Source organism: Artibeus jamaicensis, unplaced genomic scaffold (assembly GCF_021234435.1).
Source record: "Artibeus jamaicensis isolate MK-2021 breed Jamaican fruit bat unplaced genomic scaffold, CSHL_Jam_final scaffold_625, whole genome shotgun sequence".
Lineage (NCBI taxonomy): Eukaryota > Metazoa > Chordata > Mammalia > Chiroptera > Phyllostomidae > Artibeus > Artibeus jamaicensis.
In genome coordinates this window covers 1,320,567-1,339,199 of record NW_026522051.1, presented here as the reverse complement: position 1 = coordinate 1,339,199, position 18,633 = coordinate 1,320,567, and the positions used below count along the sequence as shown (strand labels likewise).

General features: G+C 39.9%; 1 protein-coding gene across 1 annotated transcript in view; it reads left to right on the top strand.

Moving 5' to 3' along the window:
* Positions 1-12,864: 12,864 nt before the first annotated feature.
* Positions 12,865-18,633, top strand: part of MROH9 (maestro heat like repeat family member 9) — a 47,142-nt gene continuing 41,373 nt past the window's right edge. The window contains exons 1-3 of the mRNA XM_053659352.1: positions 12,865-12,919; positions 14,789-14,892; positions 18,053-18,132. Of these exons, the coding sequence (XP_053515327.1) occupies positions 12,865-12,919; positions 14,789-14,892; positions 18,053-18,132 (239 nt within the window). The remainder of the gene's footprint in view (positions 12,920-14,788; positions 14,893-18,052; positions 18,133-18,633) is intronic.

Sequence of the window (18,633 nt, the reverse complement as noted above, 5' to 3'; positions counted from 1 at the left end):
CCTTTAGTTGCCCTTCGCCCAACCTTGTAGAATCTTGCCCTGAGCATGTGCAGCTTATTATTTGGTCACTACTTCAACACAGATCCCTGGAGTTGACAAAGAAAAATATCTCCTTACCATTGCTATTCAATGTTTTACCGGAGATCCCAGCCAACGGAATAAGGCAAGAAAGATAAATAAAAGACATGCATATTCAACAGGAAGCTATGAAACACTCTCTTTTTAACAGGTGACATAATCATGTGCATAGAAAATCCTGAGAAATCATCAAATAACTTACTATAACTAATATGTAAATGTAGCAAGGTCATAGAATATAAGGCTAATTAAAATTTAATTTTAATTCTGGATACTAACAATGAAATCTGGAAAGTAAAATTAAGAAAACAATAACATTACCTGGCTGGTATAGCTCAGTGGATTGAGCGCGGGCCTGCGAACCAGAGTCTCGCGGTTCGATTCCCAGTCAGGGTACATGCCTGGGTTGCAGGCCAGTTCCCAGCAGGGGATGCATGAGAGGCAACCATGCATTGATATTTCTCTCCTTCCCTTCCCCTATAAAGATAAATAAATAAAATTTTTAAAAAAGAAAAGAATCATGACCAAGGGTCTGAAATGTAATACTCTGTTTAAAAAAAAAAAAGGAAAACAATAACATTTACAATAGCTTTCCAAGCATATATTTTGAGGCACATATATATGACCTATACACGCAAACCTATTAACCTTGGTAAAACTAAAGAGCTAAATGAAGGGGAAGATATGTCATATTCATAGATTTAAAATTCAATATTGTTATGGTGTCAATCTTCATGTGAATTCAAAGCAATATCAGCCCTGGCTGGTGTAGCTCAGTGGATTGAGCGCGGGCCTGCGAACCAGACAATCGCGGTTCGATTCCCAGTCAGGGCACATGTCAGGGTTGCAGGCAAGTTCCCTGCAGGCCAGTTCCCAGCAGGGGACGCACGAAAGGCAACCATACATTAATGTTTCTCTCCCTCTCTCCTTCCCTTCCCCTCTAAAGATAAATAAATAAAATCTTAAAAAAAAAAAAAAAGCAATATCAATAAAAATCACCAAGCTTTTTAAGTAACATTGGCAGGCTGTTTGTAAAACCATTTCAGAACCCCAAGTTGGCAGCTTGAACTTGCCAACAAGTGAATTCACATGGTTCAAAGTGTAAGACCAGTGTTGTGTGCTTTCCTCTCAGTTCCTTGCACAGAAGGCTGAAGAGACATCAGCCTCTGTGATTCAATCACATCTGCAGTTTTCACTGTTTCTATGATACTTCAATCAAAACCAAGTGGCATTTCAGCAAGGGAAACCATCAGCAGGACAAAAGACAACATACTGAGTGAGAGAAGATATTCACCAGTGATACATCCAATAAGGGGTTAATATCCAAAATACAAAAGAAACTCATACAACTTAATACCTAAAACAAAAACCAACCAATCCAAATAACAAATGAGCAGAGGACCTAAACAGGCATTTCTCCAAAGAGGACATGCTGATGGCCAACAGACATGTGAAAAGATGTCCAACCTCACTAATCACTAGGGGAAGGCAAATGAAAAACACAATGAGAACTTGACACTGAACCCTTGTGCACTGTTAATAGGACTGAAAACTGGTATAGTCACTATGGAAAACAGTATAAAGATTCTTCAAAAAACTAAAAATGAACTACCATATGATCCAGCAATTTTACTTTTGGATATTTATCAAAAAAAAAAACAAAACCCCCAAAACACTAACTTTAAAAGATATATGCACCCCATGTTGATGGCAAAATTACTTACAATAACCAAGATATAGAAGTAACCTAAGTGTCCATCAATACATGACTAGAAAAAGAAAAAGTGGTACATATGTACAGTGGAATATCAGCCATTAAAAATAATGAAATCTTGTCATTTGTGACAACAAAGATAGACATGGAGGGTATTATGCTAAGTGAAATAAGTCACACAGAGAAAGACAAATGCCATATGATTTCACTTATATGTAGAATCTAAACGACAAAATAAACAAAATGGAAACAAACTCACAGATGCAAAAAAAAAAAAACCTGATGGTTGCCAGATGGGAGGGAAGAAGAGTGAGAAAAGTGAAGGGATTCAGAAGCACAAACTGCCAGTAATAAAAACAGACACAAGGATGTAAGTGCAGCATAGGGTACACAGTCAATTATAATGTAATAACTATCATAACCAAACATGGGCACAACAGAAGGTAACTGATCAGCTTAGATCGACAAGGGTAGGGAAAGTGGGTGTGTATGGAGATATTTACCAACTTTCTTCTGTGAAGCCCAAGAACCAAGGATAGGACAGTTTTCATATAATTACAAAACTTTAGAACTCGAATCACCTGGTTTTACTCCTTTTTTGCTGAGGAAAAAACTGGGACCACGAGAGGCCAAGTAGTTTGCTTAGAATCACACGGCTGGCAAGCACACAGTCCCCAGAATCTAGATCTCAAGATTCAGTAGGATGATTTATGTGTTTCTTATATATCAGAGTTGTATCTACGGGGGACATTCATTCGTCCATGAAACCAATTATGAGTAGAGCTGTAGGACCTTATCTTGATATTTTCCTAAGAGCTGGGAAACACGGAGAGGAATCACTGCAGTGGGACTGAGGTCTGGAGCAGACAACCAGAGCATACCTCCCTGGTTAGCAGAAAACTGAATCACTCCCCACCACTCCTCTCTTTGTCTTACAGGGTCAAGTTTCCAAAGGGTTCTGTAGGTCAAGTCTGAGGCAGTAGTACCTATAACCTTCCAGATTTCTTTGCTTTCCTTCCTTATTTGAAACTTCATGGCTAAAGAGACCCCTCTGAATGATGACTCCAGAACTCAATAATGACAGTGGTACAGAGTCTGTTTGGAGGCATCTGAAAATATCATTTGCCTTAAAATAAAGTGTTTGCGTTATTTGAGAGTGTCCCAACTGTTTATGGAGAACATCCAAAGTAAGCACTTTCTTTCCCAAAAACAGTTTTCAAGTAGGGCGTATATTTCCTGCACTGCCAAGAACAAAGCTTTAATCTGTGACGCACTTGAGAGCTAAAGTGGATTTCAAATACGTGTTCAACTTATCTCTTCATAGGTCAGTTACTCTTGGGAAATTTCAGTGGTCAACTGAAAAAATCCTCACAAGGAAATTAAAAGTTGAAGTCATTATTCAAAATATTGTTTTAAAATGTACTGACCACCAAAATGAGCCTTTGCAAAAGTCAATTGACGCTTTTCATGTCTCCTCATCATGTAAACTGTTGATGGGAAAGAAATTTATGAAGCAGTTACTACTCTTAAAAACCGTGTGCAGGCAGGGAAGCATTTTGTAAACTAAGCAGTAATTTCAACAAAGTAGTTTAGTGTCTTAAAAACATCACTCAATAGCAAACATGCACGCAAGAGAACCACTATCCTAGTAATTTTACTGAACTACTTCTAGTCCCCTTCACATCATGCCTCTCCACGTGCCTTTCCACATATCTGTGGTTATTCTTTGCTGCTATGCAAAAGTTGGTAAGAAGTGATATATTAAAGGTTAGTGGCAATATGGAATCTTAAACCATATCAACAAACTTTTCATAGTCCATTACATTGAAATGCCCTTGTCCGCCTTACACTTTGAGATCTGTCACTCACCCCTGATTTTGGAATATCATGCATTAGCAATCTGAAACATGCTGGCTTACTGAGTTATGCAGATCTTCCAACTGTTGATGCAACATCACATCCATTAATATCAGCACCAATATAATCAGAAGTCTTTAAGTACTGGGAAGCTGTTAAACTCATGGTACTGGGTAAAATTTGCCAAGATTCGAATTTTCTCTTTAAAACTTCGCTTTCATCATTAACGATTACATACTTGTTTTCCCTGAAGTTACAAACTTATTTCATTTAGTTTTGAAGACGTCTGTCAGACACCTGAGTCTGAATAACCACAGCGTGTTATTCTTTCTTGCAAGTGAAAAATGAATATATGTCATAAATAACATGATGAGTTTCTAACTAATAGAAACACACAACTAAATGAATGGATCGAGAGGATGTGGTACATAGCATGCACACACAATGGGAATACCACACAACAACAAAAAGAATGAAATCTTGCTATTTGTGACAACATGGATGGACTAGAGGGTATTATGCCAAGTGAGACAAGTCAGGCAGAGAAAGACAAATACAGTAGGTCACATCCTCATGGTGTGTGCACTTCTGTGATAGGCGGGCAGGACTCGGAGCTCTCCCCCCCAGAAAATGAAATCATGTTTTAAAAACCCCCTGGAAATAGCTCTTGAAAACCATTGTGTGAGTTAAGTGTCAATGAATCAGCAGTAGAAGGATTGGGTTTCCCTGGAAACACACATGAGCTGAAAAGTGAAAGGAGGGGAAAACTTCCACCCAAGGCCCTTAAGAAAGAACTGGAATGTGTTGCCAAGAAATGACAACCTGTTTTTCCAACACTCATTTGATTTCCCTGCCTTTCCTTCTCAGGCACCTGACAAAAAATGTTTGATGCTCAGATGTTTGCCCCTGCTCTGAAATGACTTCATCTCAGTGAACTAAGGTTCAGGCTCTCTTCCCATTCCACACACTTAAGGGGCAACGACAGTCCTGCAAGAACAGCTTGTGGTGAGGGTGGGGGGAGGCAGGGAGGGAGCACGCCTGAAGGGCCCAGGCCCTAACGAGCCTTTGATCACCAGAGCCAGAACTGGGTTATGTTACTACTCACAGTCGACAGGCAGGAGTTTCCATCCACCGTGAAGTCTGTGTTTCAACAGATGAAGGTGTGGGAGACAGGGCGTGGTGCAAGACAGGTACCCTATGCCTGCAAGTTCAGGAGTACTGTTCTCCATTGAAAGTCAGATCCTTCCTCTCCCAAATATTTTAACAATGAAGAGAAGATCGATGGCTCCCTGGGTATGAGTGGCTAAGTGTTATCGATTAGCCTTTGTGATGCAACAAGTCACAACAACATTCACTGGTTAAAACAACGATGATTTATTGTCTCTCAGTATCTTTGGGTTCCTTGAGTCTGGACTGAACTGGAGCTTCATGGTTGAGATCGGCCTCATATCTGTGGGTTGTGGCTTATTCCTACTGTCTTATCCTCCCATTTCTGTATGTTCCAAATTATGGATATGAATCATCCATTAAATTTTTTGTGTATGGAAGCTGTTTTTGTCTCATTTTTCTTTACTGTTTATGTAAGTACATTCACAATATATGTAGTTTTGCACTCTGATTTGATTTAGTGAAAATTACATTGTTAGAGTCTGCCCATCTTTAAAACTTCTCCCGAGCATAATTTTAGTAGCTGCATAGCATCATTTAATTTGGAGTACACCACACAACTGAGGCCACTGTGTTTCCTTTGTTGACACTTGCATCACTCCTGTGTTTCACCGTATAAATAACACTGTGGTGAATGCCTTAGTTAAACACAGTTTTGAATGAATGCCTATCTCTACACTTGGAGTGTGATTGCTGTGTTGCAGGGTGTGAACTCTTCCAGGGCTCTTGATGTTTCCAAATTATGAGTCAGAGAGCCCCAAACCCATGTTCCTGGCAGCACCACATGGTGCCCTTCCGTGGGGCCACTGGGAACTTGCATTCTGACAACAAAAGAAGAGAGACTGCAACCTCAGAGAACAGAGAAGCAGCAGCTCTGAGCTGCTGGAGGGGAAGAAATCAGCCCCAGGAAGAGCAAGAAGGGAATGAGAGTGACCTCTCGTGGGCAGGGCCCCTCTTCTTCCGTGAAGGCTCTTTTTCCAATTTTGACTTTATTTATTAGCAACAGCTTTCCTAAAATTAAATCTCACTTAGTTCTGTGTTTCTATCAGTTCAGGTTTTGTATGTGCACGTGCTAAAAACATAAGACAGCAGACGGGAAGTTCATGTATCTTCATTTATGAAGAAAGTCCACAGGTAACTGTGCAGCGTTGCCAGGTCAGTTCTGTGATCACCGAGGTCCTCAGCCCCGAGCTTCCACCTCACCGTCCAGTCTGCAGTGACCCTATCCTTCCTGCAGCCAGAAGGATGAAGGGAAGGGAAGACAAAGCAAGCCTCTCCACGGAAAGACACTTCCAACAATTTGTGCCTGGACCCTGAGGAAGAATGCTAGGAAATGTAAATCCTTATCCCAAGAGGCCATGTACTCAGATACAACTTGGGGATTCTATTATTATAGGAGAAAATGTGAAGCATTTAATAAAAATTTTAAAGTATATAAAAGAAATGTTTAAGAGTAAATAAAATAAAAGTATATGCAAAACTTGAGGAAGAATGGCCAGCCAGAAGAAAATGCTTAGCTTTGCACCTCAGGAGATGCAATCAAATATTTCTAACAGGGACTTCTGAATATGTCAAAAGCACTATGCACACAAAGAAACTACTGCCTTCTCGTCTCTTCTTCTTTTGCACCCTCTCCAACCCTCTTCAGGGGCTTGAGCAGAGCTGAGTAAGCAAAGGGAAGAAACACTCTTTAACGCCTCCTGAAGGCTCGCAGGTCTCCAACAGCTCTAGCTACGGGAAGAAGCACTGTGACTTAAGGTGGAATCGTGTTATTGCATGAAACTGTACGGTTTTAGTTACTAAACTGTGGTACTTCTGCTACTTAAAGTGATTATACAACTCTTTAGGAGCAACACGAGAGCAGAACTGCCATAGGGTTCTATTTGGGAGTAGGGTAGGGCTTGACACTGAGCAGAGTGCAAAGGGATGATGAGAAACACAAGTGAAGACCCCTTGTGAGCACATTTCATCAGCACTGTGTGTACGAAGCAATGGCTACACTAACTGCTTCACATGGTGGTCTTTTGTTTTTGTGAGGATTATATTTTTAAAATGTAAGACAGCAGTAGAGAATGAGGCATACAGAGATGTTAAATTAATGTTGGTTTCCTTCCCTTCCTTCATATTATTCGTTCAACAGATATGTATTGAATTCATACTATTTGCCAGTATGGCTTTCAGAATAAAGACATAGAAGGGGGGGAAAATCATAGCAAATAGTAGAGATAGGATTTTTTTAAAATCTCATCAAGTCTCCTTGTCTACAGACAATTCAGTTTACTTCCTCCTGGAAGAAGTTGTTGACACTTTAGACCTAAATTCCAGGAGAGACCCCAGCACGAGAGGCTTGGGATGTTAACTACATTTCATTAGCAGAGATCCTACAACATACGTCTTGAATTTTCTTAGCTCATTGAGTTATTTTTCTGCTAAAAGCTGATGCCAACTCTAATAGGTGCACACACAGACACGACAGACGAGGTCTGAAACCGGTTCCTGGAGGTAATGGGTGGAAACTTCCGTTTTCTCCACCAGCACGGCGAATTTCACTGCCTTTTCTGCTTTCCTAGTTAGTCTCTCCGCTGCCTACAAGTTTTATCTGTAGTGACACCTACTGGCTCCACGTGGCAGTGAGCGCACTGTTAGGCTTGGAGGCTTTCCCTGGCTGAGTACTGGGCCAAGGGGGGCTGGCTTTGGGTTTGCTTTTCATCCTTACCCTTGCCAAAGAGGCATGTGAGAAAAGGACTTTGTATCGAGGCAATTCAGATTGCCCCACCCTACTTGTAGAGAGAATTCGACAGATATCTCTGCTCCCACATCACTCGTGGATGTCAATACTCTCTGGAAGGGGGGGGCGACTTTCTTTCAAGTGGTTACAGTTCGAAAGCAGCTCCCTTCCCCTCCTTTGGACCCAGGGAGGTGCTGCAAACCAGCACTGTGGGGAAAGAAGAGAAACGGCGCCAACGGTGGCCTTTCTTTGGCTGGAGCAGACTCATACCACCGGGATTCTTAGAGAGGAGGAAGCCAATGATTCATATTTTTCTGTCTGACTTGGACCTGTGATTATTTAAAAGCAAAATGAAAACCAGAATGACATTCCAGATTTGAAAGCCATTTCAACATTTTATAACAGACCCAATTCATCTCACTCTTGTCTTTTGTCTGCTCCCCACCCATAGATTATTTTTAAAAAATTGGACAGAATCAAGTAAATTCCCAGAGAACAGAAGAATTCAATCCAATATAACATTCTTCCTCCTTCCTGAGTTTTAAATAGAGAAAAGCACAGAAAAGAGCCAATACACATGAGTCCATATTTTCTTTTTTTTTTTAAATGTTATAGAAAACATCAGTCCTTTCCCCCCCTTCATTACAGTTCCATCCCCCATCACTATCGTGCATTTATCCTCCCAGCCCATGTTTTGTAAAAATAATTAGCTCTCTATATGGGGCAAGGCAGACACAAAAGAAAAAATTTATCTATTCAAAAAATTGTGTATTTATTCTTGCATGTTTAGAATTCAGTCACCTCCATTTGATGCAATACATCTATCAAGACATTTTTTTCCACTGCTCAAAACAGTTTTTGAACTTGTCAATTTTGATGCCTTTTAGTGCTTCTGCAACTTTTTGTTTCACCTCTTCCAAAACAGCAAAATGTTTCCTTCGGAGGACTTTCTTCATCCGGGGAAACAAAAAAAGGCTCTTGGAGCAAGATCAGGTGAACAGGGAGGGTGGGGCATGGGGGTCATGCCGTTTTGGTCAAAAGCAGCTGAACACTCAGCACAGCGTGAGCAGGTGCACTTGTAAATTGCCCATAATGAAATGGGCAAGCGTGTTGGGTCTTCAAAAAAAATTCACTAAAGCCAAATGCAGCCTCTCACAACAATGCCAGCTGGTTCAGTGATGCAGATGGGTTCCTAAAACACTCACCTAGTGGGGGGAAATCTGTACTACAAGAGGCCCGCCCTCCAGAAGATACTTCTGTTTTTACAGGGGGTCCCCCCCTCATGTATGCATTCATCAAAAATATTCTGTGTGTTTTAATAATATATCATTCTACAACTTGTTTTTATTGGGATTCATGTGTAGATATATAATCTTAGCCTATTATTTAACTGCTGAGTTCTATTATATGAAGACATTACAATTTTTTGGTCCATTTTCTTACTGTAAGAATTTTCCCATTATATTTTCCCTATTAAAAACAATACAGGGCAAGTACTTTTGTGATAAGTAAGAACTTTAAGAAATTGTTCTTCCATAAGAGCAGTGAGAACACTGACAAAATTGTCAAAATCAGCTCTTCATAACTTGGGGAATTAACCAAAGGCTTGCAATCATCTAAGGAACATTTGTTTTTTTTTAATGCCTAAACAACAACAGTAGCTATGAAAATCAGCAGCCTAGCCACTGCTGGAGAACACAGACAGATTTACAGCTTCACCCAAGCCCTCCGGGGAACTATCACTATTTCAGTTATTTGTTATCTCCCTGAAAAAACTACCATCCACAGGACTTGTTCGTCTGACACAGAGACCTTCCAGGGCAAACAGGCCGATTCCCAGAGCATTTGTTGTCACAAATAGCAACCAGTGCCAATTGTTTAATATGACAGCTGCCTGAGGTGCAGAGACCAGTTGGGGCAAATTAAGCAGCTGACCAAAAAACTTAAAAGGAAAACTTGGGGAATAAAATGCCCACAGTGGGCTTCAAAAACTTGGACATATTTCTGGCAATCTAGAAGTCACACATATGTGCTTGTCTCCGACATGGCAAGGAAAGACCCGAGAAGGTCCTACCCTCTCACCTCCGGGCAGGCATGAGGTTCTTTGCAACTAGGAGGCAAGGGCTAAGGCAGCGTTATGAACTGCTGGAAGTGTGGACAGCATTCCATAACAACACACCCAGAGCCCCTTGGCAAAGTTTGGAAGGCTTCCTGCTTCAAGGCCTGTGTGGAAAGCTACCGTATCAGTAGCTAACTGAGCAGAAAATTCAGTTGCCACGTGTGGCAAAGGATATAAACTTCACAAAATTAGTCCAGGAAAGTTACTACATTCAAAAAACAAAACGGACAACAACAATGAGCATAACATCAAACTCTGAGTAGGGGGTAATACAATTTCCAAAGCTGCTATATTATGTTATGTTACATGTCCAGATTGCAATGAAATTATCACGCTTACAAAGAGAAAGAAAAGTATGTTCCATACACAGGAAGAAAAAGCAATCAAGAGAAACTGTCCCAGAGGAAACTTTAGTAAGTTCAGATACTGAACTTACTAAACAAGGACTTTAATACACTATTACAAATACAGTGAAAGAACTAAAGCAAATCATATCTTTAAAGAACTAAAGAAAAGGATAAAAAAAAGTCTCTCGCCAAATAGGGAATATCAAAAAATAAATAAAAATTATACAACCTAACTGTATAGAAATTCTGGTGTGAAAAGTATAACTAAAATTTTTAATTTCCTAAAAGGGCTCAATAACAGATTTTAGTGGCAGAAGGAAAAAATCAGCAAACTTGACAGTTGTTCAATTGATATTATCCAGTCTTAAGAACAGAAATAAGAAAGCACGAGGAAAAATAAATGAGCTTCAGGGACTTGCGGACATCATTGAGTAGCCAAATTATGCCTACGAGGAGTCATAGAAGGAAATGGGGGATGGGGCAGAAACATTTGTAAAAATAATGGCCAAAAACTCCTCCAATTTGATTTAAAAACCGTAACCTACACTTACAAGAAGCTCAAAGAATATCAAGTAGCATGTCTAAAGACAAAGAGAAAATTTTTAAAGCAAAAGTGAAACGTGACTCATGCAAGACACTGTCATAACATTAACGGCTGATTTGTCATCAAAAATTATGGAGGCAACATAGTAGTGGGGTAACATATACAAAGGGTGGGGAGAAAAATGTCAACCAAGATTTTTATATCTGGCAAAACTACACTGCAAAAAAAAATGAGAAATTAAAGCATTCACAGAAACATAAATGAGGGAAATTTTTGTTATCATATCTTTCCTACAAAAAATACTAAAAATACTGCTTACACAAAAATAATAGGGTATTAGAGAGTAACTCAAATATACACACAGAGAAAACTCCAGTAAAGAAAACAAGTGAACATAAAAAGCAGTGGAAATGTATTTGTGTTTGATTTACCTGTCAGATTTAAAACAACTGTAGCCCTGGCTCAGCTGGTCAGAGCATCATCCCATACACCAAAAGGTTGTGGGTTTGATCCCTGGTCAGAGCACATACCTAGAATGAAGGTTCAATCCCCAGTAGGGGCATGTATGAAAGGAAACTGATCGATATCTCTTCCTCTCTCTCTCCCCCTTTCTCTCTCTAAAATCAATAAACATATCCTTGGGTGATGTTTTTTTTTAAATGGATGCATTTTATGAAATTGAATTATATCTTATATAAACAATGCTCCAATGAACATCCTTACAGTTTCTCTCCTAGAGCACAAAGTACAAATGTTTGTAAGTCTATGGACCTACAATTGGAAATTCAAGGGGCTAGGTTTTCAATTTTGCTACAATTTGACAAATTGCTCTAAAAGTAGCTTTATCCACTTATACTTCTTCAGTGGTATGAGGAAGTTCCAGTTTCATTCTACCTTTATTATACAAACTTTATAGATTTTTTCATTTTTAGTTATTATTTTATTTCTATTTATCTGTTGTGAAATTGTATATCATTGGTTTGCATTTCCATACTCCAAAGGGCATTTGGTATTTATTTGACCATTCAGTTTTCTTCTTCTGTGAATTTTCTACTCATATCCCTTGCCCACCTTCTAATGGGCTGTTGGTTTGCCAAGAACTACCTTTCAGTGCTGGTAACTTATAAGCCAAAAGCTTCCCTCCTCAGTGGTAAAGGTAAGCACAGCAGCCACCTCTGCATGCCTGCCTTCCAGGCAGGAACCACACCCCTTCCACAATGGAATCTCTAAGATATGTGGTTGCCATGACAAGGGACAACATCTCAAAGGATTCCTTTGCTTGATTATTTTACTTTTGGACAAGAGGGAAGGATTCTCTTCACTACCCTGCCTTGCCAATAATTACAGAAAAATTACGCACAAGTAAGTGATTTTTTTCCCATCAAAAACCATCTTCTTTCTAGCCTTGACTATTTAGTTTTCTTCTGTTAAAAGAAGGAAGTAAGGATATATTGGAATATCTCATCATGGACTCTTTACTAAAGTTCTTACTAGATTTACTGCTTGGAAGAATTTATCTTTGTCAATTCATTTCCTAACTCTGCGTCTATTTTCCACCATCTGACTACACCCCTCCCGCCTGGCAGCCATCTTGAGCACATATGTTAACTCACGAAAGTCTGAATGACCCATCAGCTGACATCCAGCAGTGTTTGGTCTTACCCCCACCCAGCATGCAAGCTCTAAAAGTGAACTCCCCTCCAGAAAGCATTTCATTTTCTTCAATGAAGCTGGATTTCAGGGAGTCGAGAAATAGAAAATTTCATCAGGTGGTAAAAATCCCATGAGATAAATAGTTTAAATATTAATAGACGTGTTGGTCACAATTCACTTATTAAAATAAACCATGCATGTATAGAAATATATACTAGAAAAAATTATATCATAGGGAAAATTCTAGATCTGTCCTAAAATTTCTTCATGTATGTATTTAATCCTGTGAGGTTTTTAACCGAATTCTACCAACAATCTAAATGAACTTGGGAGAGGACCTTGAGTGACTAATGAGATAGCAATCCATGACATTCCAGCAGGTGAATTAATACTACATCCTAGTCATTTAAAACCCTAAACAGAGCCTGACCTTCTGACCTACAGAAACTGTCAGATAATAAAGTGTAGTTTTTAAGCTGTTAAGTTTGTGGTAATGTTTACTCAGCAGAAAAAATTAAATTAATATGATCTACATATCATGCAACATAGTGGCATTAAAATTCATAAATCAAAACAAAACTATAGGAAACTTACTTGTTTAATTCAAAATATTCTTTTGCAGCATTAATAGTAGAAGATTAATTCACCTATGTCAACATGACAACAAGGAATCATAAAACAAGTAAGAATTCAAGACGCAGTAAAGACAGAGGTAAGTGTGTGAGGTAAGTGTGTGTGTGCGTGTGTGTGTGAGAGAGAGAGACCCAAATATCAATCTCTGTCCATGAAAACAAAGAACACATCTTTTTTCCTAATGCCCACAGAAAGATATATTCATAAAAGATAACTATATATGTTAGGATAAGAATTTCTGTATAACTCTCAAAATGTAGGAATAGCAGAAATATTCTCTGATCACAATGGCAAAAAAAATTTTAGAAAGTAATAAGGGACTATGAGACAAACACAAAAAGCCTACCACTTTCCATCTAAACCATTCTATTTTGAAGAATTCTTCAGTCAAAGATGAAAATTGAGACAGAAAGTACAGACTATTGATAATAATCCATATTAGAACCTATAGCATACAGCCAAAATGGGATAAAGAGAAAAGCAATAATAAACCAGAAAGAATGACAGGATGATTGAATCAAATATCCAAAACAGGAGAAAAAGAACAACAAAATAAATATGAGAAAGGCAAAAGGAAAGAAAGCCTACATTAAAGATGAAGCCAAATTCCTGAACTTGATAAGTGGAAAAGAGTAGGACTAATGAATTTATCCAGAATCTGTACTATCTCATGATGAGGGCATTTTACTCCTGTGATATTTTTCCAAAATCCTGTATTTCCCATCTAACAATGAGAAAAAACCAGATAAATGCAAACTGAGTGGTATTCCACAGAATACGTGACCAAGTCCTCCTCAGACTGTCAAGGTCATGAACAAGGAAAGACTGTAGGTCAGGGACAAACAGAAGGGAAGGAAATTAAGGAGACAAGATGACTACATGCAATGAGGGATTCTGGATCAGACTCTGGAACAGAGAAAGAATATAAGTGGAAAAACTAATGAAATCCAAATGAAGCCTACAATTTCGTTAATAATACTAATTTCTTAGTTTTGACTAATGAGCCTCAACGAAGTAAGACAGTAATATTATAGGAAACTGTCAGTGAGAGATGGATGAGAACTCTGTTCTATGTTTGCAACTGTTCTGTAAACATATAATTATTCTAAAACTTAAAAAATATTTTAGAAAGTGAAACACAGGAGACCTAAAAAATCTAAGCAGAGCAATTAAAACAGAAGACATAAAAATAATCTTCAAAGGGCTACCCCCTCAACCAAACAAAAACATAGCAGGTCCTAAAGGTTTTATATGGGATTTTACCAAACATGTCAGTAATTGATGAATGCAATTCTAATTAAATAATTTTGATAACATAAAAAAATTTAAAAGGCACTCATGAAATACCTTTCCCATGAAGTATAGATTCCAAAATAATAAAGTCTTTTCCTTTTCAATTTTAATACACTTTATTTTTTCTGTCTTCTAACAATGGTGGATGGAATGTCCAGAAATAGAAAATGATAGTGATAATGATCATATTTGCCTTGTTCTTTAGTGAGAGTATTTCTAGTTATTTCCTTATTACATCTGGTTATGGCTTTTGTGGTCATATACCACATTAAGAAATTAACTGCATACCTATTTTATTAAGAATTGAAATCAATAAAATAGATTTAAACTTTACCAGAAATTTTTGCCTCAATAAAAATGATCATGTGAATTTTTCTCTTTTTTTTGAGCAATTAACATTAAGAATTGTATTATAGTTTTTCTTTTATTGAACCATCCTTGCATGCTTGGAATAAATACCAGTTAGTTACAGTTCAGTATTCTTTTAATGTGTTTCTGTATCCTATTTGCTAATCTTTGTGTTAAATGTTGTTCAGAATCGTTCATAATGCATTTGAAGTTTTAGTGTATGTGTGGGTGTGTGTTGGGCTTTGCCCTCAAGGACATACCAGCTCCAAATTTCAGAATACACCCCACTCAGTGGTAAGACATTAAGTATATATCAAGAAATTGAGTGTATTTCCTTTTAACTGCTCTTCTTCTCCCCGACTAGTCACTGACCTCCAGAGTCTGCAGTCCAGTGTGAAATGGCAACACCTGGTATGTTATATTCTACAAGGACATTAATGTAACCAACATCTCTTGGGGGAAAACATAGTTCTCTCCATCGTGAGGCTATCATAATCAATGCCTAAAATATGTGTGTGGGAGTGAAAGAGAAAAGAATGGCAATTTGTTTGGACACTGTTTTTAGCTTTTCCCCTTACAAAGTCATGTTCTTGTATACCTTTGCATGACCTTGGAAATGACCTGCAACCCTATTTCAAAAGGGAGAAAGTCTGACCCACCATGCTGTCTGCCCTCTCCTTCCATCATCCCACTGGAAACCCTTCCCACCCAACTGTGTCACAAGTGATGACCAACAACTCGCTCTCCGTCCCAGGAGGATGCCTGCACTTTTCCCTTCCCCCACTTCTTCCGCACAGGTGTGCATCTCCGAAACTCTAAGGGACCCTATGAGACCTGCAACCAGGGGAGCAGTGGGCAGCAGCAGCTCGTCCCAGGCTCACCCCTTGAACCTGTCCCCAAAGCCCCCTTTTCTCTGACTCTCCAGTGAGCTGGCAGCAGCCCCGCCTGGGCTCACTTCTTTCCCATAGCATTTCTAGACAGCCAGAGCAGTCCCGCCTAGTCTCCTGCCGCTTCTATTCTAGGCCTGTCCTTGTTTCACCGTCCCCAGCTTTAATAAATAAACTCTCAGACTAAAATTAGAGAAATAAAGTCACGACCAACAGGAGGAGGACAAGAAGCCATCGCGTGAGCAAACAAAGTACGAGTGCAGATATTTCCCAGTTCAGAGCCACAGCCCCAAAGACAAAGATAATTGAGCTGCGAGAGAGGAAACCCCCTTTCCACTCCCATAACGGCACAAATGGCTAACCCTTCCACGGCATTTACATAGTGTGTGAGGCTCACTCTGAGTGCTTTCAATGAATGGTTCGATTAATCCTCACAACTGCCCGACAGGGTAAGGACTACCATTATCTCGACGTGGCAAATGAGGAAACTGAGGCAGCAGGTGACCTGCCCGCAGTCACATAACTACCAAGTGTCACAGACAGGATACAAACTTGGGAAGTCTGATTCCAGAGTCACTGAGATAAGCACCATGCTACCTTCTGTCAACCCGAAACCAAGATTCTTGTCTGCCTTGGGAATGGAGGGAAACTGTAAATGAATGATGAGGTTGGAGATTTTAAACACACAGGATTTGGTATTAATAATAATGGCGAAGCTGTTTTAATGACTAAAAGACAGAACACTCATGGAATGAGTCAATAAGGGTGACAGTTACTCAGGAGGGACTCAAGGGCAGGAGGTCGGTAAAGAAAGGAGGACACAGAATCAGAGCAGCAGTTACAGAAAAAAATAGAACCATTTTCTAGTCTTCTCCACCAAAGAGTGTTATGAACATTCCCATGTGTGCACATCTGTCCCTGGAAAGATGCCCAGGAAACCAGCCACATCTGTACATACACTCTAGGTGGGGGGACTTGAAAACTCTGCCCACTGTTGACCCATTTGTACATGCGTGTGCACTGCTTTTTAAACTGTTTACATAAACCGAGTGCACTGCTTTAAAAGCTCACTGAAAGAGACGCTTCCACAATCTCAGTTCCATCGCTGGGTCACACTGCACATTTGTCATCTACATTTGCAATAGAAGAACAAGGAAGAGGGAGGAGAACCACAACACGGAGCGTGCACAGTGTAGTCACGGTGGCTCTGGTGGCTTCTGCAGGAGTGGAAGTAATTTCACTAGCTGTGGGAGTGGTGAGTGAATTTATTCAGCTCCCTTAATACCTGGCCTTGGCAAGGGCGCTGGAGACATGAGACCGTCAACACCAGCTTTGCTACGTTCAGCAAAACCCCGGCGCAGACAGCAAGCCTAGCATGGGACATGCACACCCCCAACTCAGGTGCCCCATCTCTCTGCGCTTTTCGGTATTTTGCTGTTGTCTAAATGCTAGTGATGTAGAAACGAAGGGAAAATGTGCGGACTCACATCATATTCCAGAGGACCAAGTCCATGGCTCCCTTTGAGCATCCCCGGGACTGCTTGGGAGTCACTAGAAAGGAATTCAGGTTTCCTCAGAGTCACGATGAGTATGATAACCCCATTTTCCTGCAGGCTAAGGTAGCATCAGAGACACACCTCATGTGCTTGGAAACATCTGAGATTGAAAGAACTAGTTAAATTGCCATGACTCCAATTTTTCTGGCCACGAGTGGCAACAGATACAGAACAGAAATGTCAATGATAGGACATGTATATAAAAACAGGTGGCCAGCTTAGAGAAAAAAGCCAAAACAATGTATTTAGAAGCTCAAGGCCCACCAGACCGGCCCTAGCACCTAGTGTTCTGAAATACCTTACAAAGTACAGATTTCCAGGATTGTGCTGTTCTAACATTCATGTTTGCTGTGGTGTCCAGTGAAGGTCCGCAGTGATTAGGGAGTAGCTGAAATGAGACAAGAGAGAACAGCAGCCACAGAACAGAAGTGAAAGGCAGGAATGGTAATAACCCTCCCCCAGGGCAGGCACTGAGGAATTTCCCGAAATACCAGGGAGCATGTCACACATTCCAAACAACAACAAATTCCTGGCTCCTTCCTGTAACTTCATAGAATAACACCCCTGGAGAACCAGCTTCTCTAAGCTCACCCACCCTTCTTCTTGGCCACTGTGTGCCTTGGCTTTTGCCTTAAACAAACATGAGCAGTATTATGGCACCAGTGAACGCTTGTCAACAAGGAAGGTATGTGCTGTAAATCATTGATGCAACAGAAGATGTGATATTGAATAAAAAGGGCAGAGCAATAACTCGAGGGGTGATAACACGGTGACAAATTTGACTCCATGAAGAGAAGCTGGCTCACAGACTGGAAGCAGAGGGCTGTGTTATTACAGAACACCTGAATGACAAGAGTGACAGTGGTGTGCAGGAGAGCACCTGGTAATGGACATTCCTCACAAAACTGTGTCCGAAAATGCTATGTGAGCACATGGGGTAAGCCAAAAAAGGTCAGCACTTGGTACTGTGGGTTTAAACTGCAGTTTGCCTTGTCTCAACACATCCATGAACTCTTGGGCTTATCCCCCCATCCAAAACAGTCCCATTAGTGCAGTCCGATGTGGTCCCATGATGCCATGAGGCTCCTAGGTCTGTTGTCATGGGTTACTCTCTTTTTCCTGATACAGGAGCACAAGGTGGAAAGCCTATGGAATGCATACGCAAGAATCATAAATGACCAAGCCCTAATCTTGTCCATAAACTCCAGGTATGATAAACTGCAATTCTCTCTTACTTCACTGAGTGACTGTCTACAAAATGTAACAGAGAAAAATCACAACTGTAAAAAAAAAATATTCCAAACTCCACCATCCTAACTCAGCAACTATTTCTTTCTTTTGATCCTAATCTTTCTGTATTGCATGGATAGACAGATAATTATTCCAGAATCATAAGTAGATTGCACACTCAATTTTTCTGTAGTACTTTTGATTTTGGCACTGTATCTTAAGTTTTCATTTTTCATTAAGAAAATGAAATTGTGTTCATTTTAATGGCAGGAGAGCATTCTGAACACTTGAAATTTTCTAAGTCATGTTTTACTAAAATCACTTATGATAATCTTCCTTGTATACACAAGACCGTATCTTCTCTGAAACATATCTTGGAAACACACTTCCGTGAGTGAGGCTGTAGATGTAGACGACAGGCAACCGCAGGGATGCCCTGATGCTGGGTCCCAACTGGTCGGCAGCCTCGCTAACTCGAC